The 13662-nt window shown below is 49.5% G+C and overlaps 1 protein-coding gene across 1 annotated transcript in view; it reads right to left on the minus strand.

Annotated features, from left to right (window-relative positions):
- Positions 1 to 10479, minus strand: part of LOC121586702 (inactive phospholipase C-like protein 2) — a 64367-nt gene extending 53888 nt beyond the window's left edge. Inside the window, exon 1 of the mRNA XM_041903626.2 lies at positions 9808 to 10479. Within this exon, the coding sequence (XP_041759560.2) occupies positions 9808 to 10005 (198 nt within the window). The 5' untranslated portion in view covers positions 10006 to 10479. The remainder of the gene's footprint in view (positions 1 to 9807) is intronic.
- Positions 10480 to 13662: the final 3183 nt, after the last annotated feature.

Genomic DNA, 13662 nt, shown 5'->3' on the forward strand with positions numbered 1-13662 from the left:
AGTAGGAGAGGAGACAGGGAGAAGGGGAGGAGACAGGGAGAAGGAGAAGGAGAGGAGACAGGGAGAAGGGGCGGAGACAGGGAGAAGGGGAGGAGACAGGGAGAAGGAGAGGAGACAGGGAGAAGGGGAGGAGACAGGGAGTAGGAGAGGAGACAGGGAGAAGGGGAGGAGACAGGGAGAAGGGGAGGAGACAGGGAGAAGGGGAGGAGACAGGGAGAAGGGGAGGAGACAGGGAGAAGGGGAGGAGACAGGGAGAAGGGGAGGAGACAGGGAGAAGGGGAGGAGACAGGGAGAAGGGGAGGAGACAGGGAGAAGGGGAGGAGACAGGGAGAAGGGGAGGAGACAGGGAGAAGGGGAGGAGACAGGGAGTAGGAGAGGAGACAGGGAGTAGGGGAGGAGACAGGGAGTAGGGGAGGAGACAGGGAGAGGGAGAGGAGACAGGGAGAAGGGGAGGAGACAGGGAGAAGGGGAGGAGACAGGGAGAAGGGGAGGAGACAGGGAGAGGGAGAGGAGACAGGGAGTAGGAGAGGAGACAGGGAGTAGGGGAGGAGACAGGGAGTAGGGGAGGAGACAGGGAGAGGGAGAGGAGACAGGGAGTAGGAGAGGAGACAGGGAGAAGGAGAGGAGACAGGGAGAAGGGGAGGAGACAGGGAGTAGGAGAGGAGACAGGGAGAAGGGGAGGAGACAGGGAGAAGGGGAGGAGACAGGGAGAAGGGGAGGAGACAGGGAGAAGGAGAGGAGACAGGGAGAAGGGGAGGAGACAGGGGGTAGGAGAGGAGACAGGGAGAAGGAGAGGAGACAGGGAGAAGGGGAGGAGACAGGGAGTAGGAGAGGAGACAGGGAGAAGGGGAGGAGACAGGGAGAAGGGGAGGAGACAGGGAGAAGGGGAGGAGACAGGGAGAAGGAGAGGAGACAGGGAGAAGGGGAGGAGACAGGGAGTAGGAGAGGAGACAGGGAGAAGGGGAGGAGACAGGGAGAAGGGGAGGAGACAGGGAGAAGGGGAGGAGACAGGGAGAAGGGGAGGAGACAGGGAGAAGGGGAGGAGACAGGGAGTAGGAGAGGAGACAGGGAGTAGGAGAGGGGACAGGGAGACAGGGAGAAGGAGAAGGAGAGGAGACAGGGAGTAGGAGAGGAGACAGGGAGACAGGGAGAAGGAGAGGAGACAGGGAGAAGGAGAAGGAGAGGAGACAGGGAGAAGGAGAAGGAGAGGAGACAGGGAGTAGGAGAGGAGACAGGGAGAAGGAGAGGAGACAGGGAGACAGGGAGAAGGAGAGGAGACAGGGAGTAGGGGAGGAGACAGGGAGAAGGGGAGGAGACAGGGAGTAGGAGAGGAGACAGGGAGTAGGAGAGGAGACAGGGAGTAGGAGAGGAGACAGGGAGAAGGAGAGGAGACAGGGAGTAGGAGAGGAGACAGGGAGTAGGGGAGGAGACAGGGAGTAGGGGAGGAGACAGGGAGAAGGGGAGGAGACAGGGAAAAGGGGAGGAGACAGGGAGAAGGGGAGGAGACAGGGAGTAGGAGAGGAGACAGGGAGTAGGAGAGGAGACAGGGAGTAGGAGAGGAGACAGGGAGACAGGGAGAAGGAGAGGAGACAGGGAGAAGAAGAAGGAGAGGAGACAGGGAGACAGGGAGAAGGAGAAGGAGAGGAGACAGGGAGTAGGAGAGGAGACAGGGAGTAGGAGAGGAGACAGGGAGACAGGGAGAAGGAGAGGAGACAGGGAGAAGGAGAAGGAGAGGAGACAGGGAGAAGGGGAGGAGGCAGGGAGAAGGAGAGGAGACAGGGAGAAGGAGAAGGGAGTAGGAGAGGAGCCAGGAAGAAGGAGAGGACACAGGGAGAAGCAGCCACTTCAGACTCTAGAGACTGCTACCAACCCTTTGGCAATTAGCAGAGTGACAATCCCAAATCACCTCTCAATTACTAGATCAGAGTGATCTAACGTTACTGTGTGTGTGTGTGTGTGTGTGTGTGTCTGTTCTTGAACAGTTACGGATCAATTTAGTATGGTCAGTTCGATGTACAGTTGAAGTCGGAAGTTTACATACACCTTAGCCAAATACATTTAAACTCAGTTTTTCACAATTCCTGACATTTAATCCTAGTAAAGATTCCCTGTCTTAGGTCAGGTAGGATCACCACTTTATTTTAAGAATGTGAAATGTCAGAATAATAGTAGAGAGAATTATTTATTTAAGCTTTTATTTCTTTCATCACATTCCCAGTGGGTCAGAAGTTTACATACACTCAATTAGTATTTGGTAGCATTGCCTTTAAATTGTTTAACTTGGGTCAAACGTTTCGGGTAGCCTTCCACAAGCTTCCCACAATAACTTGGGTGAATTTTGGCCCATTCCTCCTGACAGAGCTGGTGTAACTGAGTCAGGTTTGTAGGCCTCCTTGCTCGCACACGCATTCAGTTCTGCCCACACATTTTCTATAAGTTTGAGGTCATGGCCACTCCAATACCTTGACTTTGTTGTCCTTAAGCCATTTTGCCACAACTTTGGAAGTATGCTTGGGGTCATTGTCCATTTGGAAGATCCATTTGCGACCAAGCTTTAAATTCCTGACTGATGTCTTGAGATGTTGCTTCAATATATCCACATAATTTTCCTCCCTCATGATGTCATGTATTTTGTGAAGTACACCAGTCCCTCCTGCAGCAAAGCACCCCAACAGCATGATGCTGCCACCCTCGTGCTTCACGGTTGGGATGGTGTTCTTTCGGCTTGCAGGCGTTCCCCTTTTTCCTCCAAACATAACAATGGTCATTATGGCCAATCAGTTCTATTTTTGTTTCATCAGACCAGAGGACATTTCTCAAAAAAGTACAATCTTTGTCCCCATGTGCAGTTACAAACCATAGTCTGTCTTTTTTTATGGCAGTTTTGGAGCAGTGGCTTCTTCCTTGCTGAGGGGCCTTTCAGGTTATGTCGATATAGGACTCGTTTTACTGTGGATATACATACTTTTGTACCTGTTTCCTCCAGCATCTTCACAAGGTCCTTTGCTGTTGTTCTGGGATTGATTTGCACTTTTTCGCACCAAAGTACGTTTATCTCTAGGAGACAGAACGCGTCTCCTTCCTGAGTGGTATGACGGCTGCGTGGTCCCATGGTGTTTATACTTGCGTACTATTGTTTGTACAGATGAACGTGGTACCTTCAAGCATTTGGAAATTGCTCCCAAGGATGAACCAGACTTGTGGAGGTCTACAATTTTTTTTCTGAGGTCTTGGCTGATTTCTTTAGATTTTCCCATAATGTCAAGCAAAGAGGCACTGAGTTTGAAGGTAGGCCTTGAAATACATCCACAGGTACACCTCCAATTGACGCAAATTATGTCAATTAGCCTATCAGAAGCTTCTAAAGCCATGACATAATTTTCTGGAATTTTCCAAGCTGTTTAAAGGCACAGACAACTTATTGTATGTAAACTTCTGACCCACTGGAATTGTGTTCTATATCGTGGAGCTCCGCCCCATAGGGGAGCTCTGCTCCTATTGGTTTACCCCGCTGCCTAGGCAGCGAACAGCCTGAGACAAAATTATGCACACACCTGCAGCCAATAGGAGTACAGGTGTCCCTATAAGAGGGGACGCTTCCCCTCAATCAGCCTCCCTCCCTTTATCTTCAGCGACTGGACTAGACTGAAGAAGCCAAGAAGAGACGAAGACTCAGGACGAAGATAACGCCGTCGATTTCCAGCTCTCGACGTCGTCCTAAATGAGCACACCGGGAAGTCCCCCCCCCCAAAAGCTATTTTCAGAGCTCAATGCCGCTGCTCCTCCATGGCGGCTGCTGACCCCCACGACCTATGTTTCGTGTGTTTGGGTTCACAGCACGCCAAGGACGGAATCAGCGATCCCCCTATTTGCGCCAGCTGCGCCCTCCTTCCATTGAAGGGGAGGAAGCAGCGCTGGGCGTTTTTTAGGGAGGATATCCCCTTAGAGGACGTGCTATCGGTGTTAGCCTCAGCTTCTGAGGCATCATGCGAAGGCGCCGACTCTGGGGATGACAGGGATTATGGGGATGAGATGGATATTCCTATGGAACAATCCGTCCCTCTGACCCAGACTTTCAAGACCCCCTTTCCAGTGGAGAGTGAGAGGGCTTGTAATTCCCTGGGCGATGACGACACAGGCTCTGAGAGATCAGTAGCCCTGTCCTTCGCGGTAGCCTCTCTGCGCTCAGACTTTCCTGGGCTCATTGAGAGGGCTGCTAGACGTCTAGAGATAGCGCTACCCCCCATTCCCCCGGCTTCGGAGGTGGATATGATGGAGGGCGGACCTTATTCTCGGCCGAGGAGGGCGGCAGAGCCACTGGCTCCAGCCATGCCCTCTCTCAGCAAGTACGTCGAGGGCTCATGGGAGGCACCTCTAGCGGCGTGTTCGCCGGCTAAAGCATCCCTCCCATTCGCTAGAGTGGAAGGGAGACAGCTGGTTGCTAGGGGAATCACCAGGCTCGAGAGCGCCATGAAGGCGTATCTCGTGCCAGGTTCGAGTCCCTGGCGCTCCTCCAAAAAGGCCACATTGCCGACGCAGAAGGACAGACTCACAGCGCAGTTGGCGGAGAAGTCCTTCACGTTGGGAGCCCAGGCTGTAGCAGCAGCAAACAATATTGCCCTCCTCGCGGCCTCTCTGTCCCGTCTAACAACGGGTAAGACTGAGCTCACGGGAGAGGAGGTGGAAGAGGCGTCCAGAATTTCTGGCGCTATTCTTCACCTAACTCAAGTGTCGGCCGTCTGTGCGGGGAGGTCCATGGCCACTTCGGTGGTCACGGAGCGACACCTCTGGCTGTCCTTGACGGCCATGAAAGAGGCCGAAAGAGCGTCACTGCTTAACGCGACGGTCTCTTTGGAGTCGCCGTCAAAGAGGCGACGGAGCGATTTGCTAAGTTGGACAAGGAGAGGAAGCAGCTGGCCAGACACCTGCCACTGGCAGGGAAGTCTAGCACGCGCCACAGAAGCCGTCCACCTCCACCGCCTCCAGTAGATCGGGATCTACGGCGAGGCGTCGTGCCCGGCGTCAGGCGTCGGCCTCGAGCAGCAGGCGAGTGGGCCCCACCCCCCTAGCGGCACCCGAGGCTTCGACGATTCCGCCGGCGAGAGAGGTGATCAGAGCGTCAACCTGGCAGCACCCTAAGGGTACTCAGAAGAGACGGCGCCAATGACGGGACGAGGGGGAGAGAATGGGAGCTGGCACAGCGCATGGTCCGACTGAGCCCACTATTCCCCCCCACCCTTCTGTTGAGGGTACGGAGGAGACTGTATGTTTCGATGTGTTTAATAAAGAATTGGCTCCAATTGACTTTGTCAAAAGAGAGGTCTCACATAGCAGACTTGCAGTCACAGCCAGGTAATGGAATGATGACGCAATCGCTCTTCGGGGACGGCGCTCTGTCTCAGGCTAATGCCTCAGTCAGTGCAGTTCAGACCCGTGCTGCGTTCACGGAGGGCCGGAATACTACGGTTACGAGTTTAACCAACGTATTGGCGCCCCCGTTTCTCTCAGAACGCGCTGATAGTTCATCTCCCTTTCTTGGGAGGCACGCCTTGGGCCGTTCCACCACTTCAGTGTTGAACAGCGGCGGCAAGGGCCATACAGGAATACAGGTCCTTCCTACTGAAAGAACCACAGCTTCGCGCTCTTCCGCTTTCTCTGCAGGGGGGTGGTGGAGACGGTGATGAAAACGCCCGAAAAAGTGGCCGCTCTAATTTCAGAGATTACGAAACATTTGGAAGAGGCGGTCACAGTAGGTCCCCAGGAGCAAAGAAACAAAGGGCTATATTCGCCCTATTTCCTAGTGCCCAAAAAGACAGGGGGAATGAGGCCGATATTGGATTTACACATTCTCAACGAGAGCGTAGCCAAACGGCCCTTCCGAATGCTAACAACAAAACGTCTACTGGAATGTGTCCAGAAGGGAGACTTTTGTACGAGCATAGACCTAAAGGATGTGTACTTTCATGTGCCGGTGCAGCCGTGTCACCGAAAGTTTCTGCGTTTCGCCTTTCAAGGGGTGGCTTACGAGTTCACGAGGATGCCATTCGGGTACGCCCTGGCACCTCGCACGTTTTCCAAATGTGTGGAGGCGGCATTGGAGCCGTTGCGTCGTCAGGGAATAAGGCTACTAGCCTACCTAGACGACCTACTGGTTCTCGCCCCGTCAGCAGAGCTGGCGTTCACTCACACGACACAGACAGTGATTAATCTCACGCGTCTGGGGTTCGCTGTGAATTGGAAAAATAGTGTGCCCTGGCCCAGTCATCAGATTGTCTACCTGGGGATACAGCTAGACACTGTAATGATGAGGGCTCGAATTTCGGACTCTCGAAGGGCAGCCCTGTAGCTAGCCCTGAGAAGGTTTCGTCCGAATCATACGGTAACGGCGCTGTCAGTCATGTCACTTTTGGGTCTCATGTCGTCAGCCCATTCCGTGGTCCTGCTGGGACTTCTGCGCATGCGCAGGATGCAGCGATGGTTCGCCCAACTAAGACTAGACCCAGTTTGTCAACGTCGTCGATTGGTGGTGGTTCCTCTCTCGCTCAGTGCAGATCTGAACTATTGGAGAGACCTGAGCGTTCTCACGCTAGGCAAAGTGTCCTCCTACATTCCAGTGTTTACAGATGCCACTCTGACTGGATGGGGAGGGACATGTCAGACCCAAGCGATAGGAGGTGTGTGGCCTCTTTCGAGTCGCCACATCAACCTCTTGGAGTTGGAAACGGTTAGACTGGTTCTGACCCACTTCGCGTCTACCCTTCGGGGTCGCGATGTGTTGGTCTGGTCAGACAACCGGACCACAGTAGCCTACTTAAATCGCCAGGGAGGAGTCAGGTCTCCTGCACTCCACCGGTCGGCGGAGGAATTGTGGCTGTGGGCTCACGAGCACCTTCGCTCGTTGAGAGGAGCACACATTCCGGGCTACTTGAACGTGGGAGCAGACCTCATGTCTCGAGGGGGTCCTCGAGACGACGAGTGGCGTCTGCACCCGGACATTGTTCTCCAGATTTGGGTACAGTTCGGGAGAGCCGAGGTGGACTTATTCGCATCACGTGTGAACGCGCATTGTCCTCTATGGTTCTCTCTGAGGGAACAGGACAAACCGGAACTGGGGAGGGACGTGTTTGCGCACCGACCGTGGCCGAAAGTTCTCCTGTATGCATTCCCACCGCTGTCCTGCATTCTCCCACTGTTAGCCAGGGTGAGATCAGGCGGGCTGTCAATAATATTGGTGGCCCCCGATCGCCCGGGGGCTCCATGGTTCGCAGAGATTAGTCAGATGTTGATTGCGCCACCTTGGCCAATTCCAAATCGACGGGACGCGTTGTCTCAGGCGGGGGGCTCGATAGAGCAATTGCCCATAATCGGCCAACCACTGAAGGCTTGGCTCCTGAGAGGGACAGGCTAGAGCGCCGTGGGTTATCTAATTCAGTAATCAGGACCATACAGGGTTCACGTGCCGGTTCCACTTCCAGGGTGCATGCCAGTAAATGGAACGTGTTTTCACAGTGGTGTGTCACAGAGAATGTATACCCCATGAACTGTTGGGTTGAGAGTGTACTCTCATTCCTGCAGTTTACATTTACATTTTACATTTTAGTCATTTAGCAGACGCTCTTATCCAGAGCGACTTACATGAGCAATTAGGGTTAAGTGCCTTGCTCAAGGGCACATCGACAGATTTTTCATCTAGTCGGCTCGGGGATTAGAACCAGCGACCTTTCGGTTACTGGCACAACGCTCTTAACCACTAAGCTACCTGCCGCCCTTTATGTTTGATAAGCAGCGATCTCCCGCCACCATTAAGGTGTTTGCAGCGGCGATTTCAGCTTGTCACGAGGGGTTTGGCAGAGACACTGTCTTCAGCCACCCTCTAGTGAAACGTTTCTTATTAGGAACGCGGCGGCTTAGGCCAATGCCTAGAGCCACGCTTCCTCAATGGGATTTGGCTTTGGTACTCGAAGCGCTCTGTGAGTCGCCGTTCGAGCTATTGAATCAAATACCCCTCAAGATGCTGTCTATGAAGACGGCACTGTTGCTCGCTTTGACTACTGCTAAGCGTGTCAGTGATTTGTGTGCTCTTTCGACGAGACCCGACTGCCTTGCCATTAATGGTGATTTGAGTAGAGCGGTGTTACGTCCTAACCCGGCATTTATGCCAAAGGTTATTAAGAGCTCATATAGATCACAGACCGTGGAGCTGTGGGCTTTTTCTCCCCCTCCCCATGGGGAGAGGAGAGAGGAAAGGCTCCATCGCCTGTGCCCAGTGCGCGCTTTGGCGTGTTACGTTGAGCGCACAGCAGCGATTAGGTCATCGCCTCAGCTGTTTGTGTGTCACGGTGCGGCTGCACTAGGTAGACCACTTTCGAAACAGCGTCTGTCTCATTGGCTTTGCGAAGGCATTGAGACAGCTTATGAGGCAGCTGGGCGACAAGTGCCTGAGGGTATAAAAGCCCACTCCACTCATGGAGTAGCGGCTTCTACTGCCCTTTTCAGAGGAACAGGGGTAGAGGATATCTGTGCAGCGTTGGTCGTCACCGTCTCCATTTATCAGTTTCTATCTCTTGGATATGTCTTCTAACTCTTTGGCTGAGTCTGTACTCAGCGTGGCTGAGGGGAGGACTTGAGGTAAGAGAGAGGAATGCAGGACCGAGGAGACAGGTCTCTTTCAGGTCCGCTTCTGATAGAGAGACATGTTTTAGCATGACTCCTGACTGACATGTTCAGTACAGTAGAAGGCATGTATTAATCTGCCCACCAGTGAATAACTGGGTTGAGGCGGAATGATGAGGGATAATAGTAGTAACCTTGGTTACGGTACTATTAGACCGGTCATGACAATTTTGACGGAATGTGACATCATCTATCTGCTTGTTCAGATTAGTTTGAATCACGTTCTGGGATCTGCCCACTAATCTTTGGGGTTCCATTGATTGAGTGGGGCGGGCTACCGTGTACACAATGTAGAGTGACACTTTGTGTCATTCCATTAGTGGTCAGTATTGTTGTAACAGGATATTGAAGTACCATCTATCTGCTAGTACAGATTAGTATGGCCCGTATTCTGGTGATCTGCCCACCAGACATTGGACTAGGTAGGGCGGATTTGAACCGAGGACGCAGTATATTGTGATACAGTGTGTTACAGTACTGCGGGACTTGGTCGCAGCCATTGCTAGGCCCGACCTTTTCATTTCGATGGGAAGTGTTGGGCTCGGCAGGGAGTACATTTTGGAGCGTTGCGCTCCGCCTTAAACCAATAGGAGCAGAGCTCCCCTATGGGGCGGAGCTCCACGATATAGAAAGATAGTTACCAGAGTGTAACTCCAGTTCTATGAGTGGAGCGGAGCCCCATAGGACTTAAGGCCCTGCCGACCCTCTAGTCTCGCTGAAGATAATTTCTCGGGAGGCTGATTGAGGGGAAGCGTCCCCTCTTATAGGGACACCTGTACTCCTATTGGCTGCAGGTGTGTGCATAATTTTGTCTCAGGCTGTTCGCTGCCTAGGCAGCGGGGTAAACCAATAGGAGCAGAGCTCCCCTATTGGGCTCCGTTCCACTCATAGAACTGGAGTTACACTCCTGTAACTATCGATACAGTGAATTATAAGTGAAATAATTTGTCTGTAAACAATTGTTGGAAAAATTACTTGTGTCATGCACAAAGTAGATGTCCTAACCGACTTGCCAAAACTATAGTTTGTTAACAAGAAATTTGTGGAGTGGTTGAAAAACGAGTTTTAATGGCTCCAACCTAAGTGTATGTAAACTTCCGACTTCAACTGTATTTAATATCCCCCAACCTTTACCTTGATAATACTGCTCCGCCGAGGGATTCCTTTGGCGTCTGTATCTCCTCCTGCTCCCTGCTTGTCAGTCATGAGGGATCCGGGACCAGTGTCGGTTTGGATAGCTGTCACGGTGTCTGACATCCCGCAGCCTCCGTTGGACACCAATTCTTCTCGAGGAGTCTGGAGGCTCACCCCGTTACCCGGCGAGGGTTTCATCCCAGCAACCAGTGGGTCTTTCTGAAGTCCGCTACAAATTTGGATTTTTGTTCACCGTAGCTGTTAGTCTTGTTTGGTGTTCACTTCGCTACGTGAAATAACTGACAATCATCTTATCCACGATGCTTTAGCGCGCCAAAGCGACTCCATGCTTTGACAGACATTCACACAATCTTGCTCTCGCAAAGTAGACTATCCAAAAAATATCCTCTGAAAATCATGGTTCTCCGTCAGTAGCCTAGGCATCGCTTTACCCGGCGAGAATGAGAATGTTTTACAAATAACTTTCACCATCATCTTCTACTGATGATGTGCGTTCCGTTGTGATGTCGCCGGCGACTCGACATTATAGAAAGTCAAAAAGAGATTCAGAGTAACCCGGATGGCGCACACCTCAAATTCGCAGTAGTAAGCACTGCTGCCGGCACTATTGTCATCTTTCCTAATATGAAAGTGAAGGCAAAGGTCTTGACTTAACAGTTCTCCGTGCGTTCTGGAACCTTCCCACTGGGTACAGATGTCATTTCAACGTCTATTCCACGTTGATTCAACCAGTGTGTGCCCAGTGGGTTGTCCCTACATATTTCATTCGAAGAGCTGGGGTAGCAGGTGAGCATCGTGTTTCCAGCTGTTGTCGAATTCTTTCACTGTCTATGCGGACAGAGGCGCGAGTATCGCACATTGGGCACCAGGCTATTGCCTTTCATAAAACGCTAGAATGATTAGATGATTGGATTTTCCCATAAAAAGTTATTGGGCAAACAAAAGTAATTGCACCAACATTCAAATGGACATAAATCATGGAGGACCAAACGTGCCTTAATTTGAAATAAATATGTAAATGCCCACATAAATAGATAAATGAATAAATAAATAAATCCACACATAATTAAATAAATGAGCAAGGAAATAAAATAATACTGACAAAAAGTCATTATTTTTCTCGATATATCTGTATGTATTTAATTAAATTATCTAATTATTCAAACTAAGTCATTTTATTCATTTATATATTTATTCATGTATTTATTTCTGTATTTCTTCCTCCAATATGAAAATGAGGGGGTGTCAGTCAAACGTCTGTGGGTGGTATCTAACACACCATTGGTTGATCAATGTCACGGGGCGTTGCGTGATTGCTTTTGCCTGCTTTTGCACCACCTATGTGAAGCTAGCCACAATAACGATTAGCCACAATAGTGGAATTTGCAGTTCGCCTTCAAAATAAAAGTCCCGCATTAAAACTGATGCAAACTGATACAAATAGTGGAATCATGCCATAATTGGACTAGATAATGCTTAACAAGTTTGGAATGTTGTTATATAAATTCAACAAAATAAAATAATTAATAGGCTGAATAGTGAGGTGATTTCCCACAGTTAAAGTCCTGTAATAAGAGCTAATATTTATAATGGATAAGAGCGTCTGCTAAATGACTAAAATGTAAATGTATAATAATAATAATAATATAATATATAATAATAATATGCCATTTAGCAGACGCTTTTATCCAAAGCGACTTACAGTCATGCATGCATACATTTTTGTGTATGGGTGGTCTCGGGGATCGAACCCACTACCCTGGCGTTACAAGCGCCGTGCTCTACGCAGCTGTGAACATTTCATGGGCCCAAGATCCATAGGTAAGGCTGTATATTGCAATATGAATGTTCAATACACATAGTAGGTTGACTGGTGAGCTAATGTGGCTCAAGCATTTTGCTACGGCTGGCCATGCTTTCCACCTGGCTACCCCTACCCCGGCCACCAGCTCTGCACCCTCCGCTGCAGACTAAAAAGCCTTGGTTTCTCAAATGACTGCCTCGCCTCAGATCTCAGATCCACCTCTACGCAGACGACACCATTTTGTATACATCTGGCCCTTCATTGGACTGTGTTAACAAACCTCCAAACGAGCTTCAATGCCATATAACACTCCTTCCGTGGCCTCCAACTGCTCTTAAACGCTAGTAAAACTAAATGCATGCTCTTCAATCGAACGCTGCTTGCACCCGCCCGCCCGACTAGAATCACTACTCTCGGCAGGTCTGACTTAGAATATGTGGATAACTACAAATACCTAGGTGTCTGGTTAGACCGTAAACTCTCCTTCCAGACTCACATTAAGCATCTCCAATCCAAAGTGAAATCTAGAATCGGCTTCCTATTTCGCAACAAAGCCTCCTTCACTCATGCTGCTAAACATGCCCTCGTAAAACTGACTATCCTACCGATCCTTGACTTCGGCGATGTCATTTACAAAATAGCTTCCAACACTCTACTCAGCAAATTGGATGTAGTCTATCACAGTGCCATCCGTTTTGTCACCAAAGCCCCATATACTACCCACCATTGTGACCTATACACTCTCGTTGGCTGGACCTCACTACATACTTGTCGCCAAACCCACTGGCTCCAGGTCATCTATAAATCACTTCTAGGCTAATCCCCGCCTTATCTTAGCTCATTGGTCATCCCCAAAGCCAACACCTCCTTTGGCCGCCATTCCTTCCAGTTCTCTGCTGCAAATGACTGGAACGAACTGCAAAAATCTCTGAAGCTGGAGACACTTATCTCCCTCACTATCTTTAAGCATCAGTTGTCAGAGCAGTTTACCGATCACTGCACCTGTACACAGCCCATCTGTAATTAGCCCACCCAACTACCTCATCCCCATATTGTTATTTACATTGTTATTTATTTTGCTCATTTGCACCACAGTATCTCTATTTGCACATCTATCACTCCAGTGTTAATACAAAATTGTAATTATTTTGCACTATGGCCTATTTATTGCTTTACCTCCATAACTTACTACATTTGCACACACTGTATATAGATTTTCTATTGTGTTATTGACTGTACGTTTAGTTTATTCCATATGTAACTCTGTGTTGTTGTTGTTTTTATTGCACTGCTTTGCTTTATCTTGGCCAGGTCGCAGTTGTAAATGAGAACTTGTTCTCAACTGGCTTACCTGGTTAAATGAAGGTGAAATAAAAAAATAAAAATGTCACAGTGGTGTCAAAGTCCTGCAATAAGAGCGCCTGTGAGTTTACCAGTGAGAATCTGGAGAGGGCACAAACGAAAATGAAAAAATGAACACATACTGACTAACGAGGTGACACCAATTGGTTCCCCTACGTGCTAAAGTCCAACCTCAAAACATAAATGGAAAAACCAAAGCCTGTAACACCTTCCCCTTAAGACAACAAATATATCCTATATTTTTCTTTGACAAGTTTGCTCACCACCAACAGAAAATAACTTCCATTTCACAACATAATCAACTTAAACGTGTCGCTACTCAAATGTGTCGCATTGTCCAATGTAAACTGGCTGTCAACCATTAAATACAAGACAAAAACAGCCACTTTATTTTTTGTAAATATCACTTTTTTTTCATTTCTTTTTTTTATATAGCTGCCGAAAACGCAGACGTTTTGAAAAACTGGTAAAATAATGTATGTTTCATAAATGCTCACCCCCCTGGAACGAGCGCAACCAACACAAAACTAATCTCCAAAACGGAAAAACATGCAGTCAAAATAAATTGTGAGCCAGGGCAACACACTGGCTAATCACAAAACTCAAAAAGTATTGACTGCCCACCCTTGAAAGACAATCAGCAACCAAATTGTTCTTACCACGGACAT

This window comes from Coregonus clupeaformis, unplaced genomic scaffold (assembly GCF_020615455.1).
Source record: "Coregonus clupeaformis isolate EN_2021a unplaced genomic scaffold, ASM2061545v1 scaf0650, whole genome shotgun sequence".
Taxonomy (NCBI): domain Eukaryota; kingdom Metazoa; phylum Chordata; class Actinopteri; order Salmoniformes; family Salmonidae; genus Coregonus; species Coregonus clupeaformis.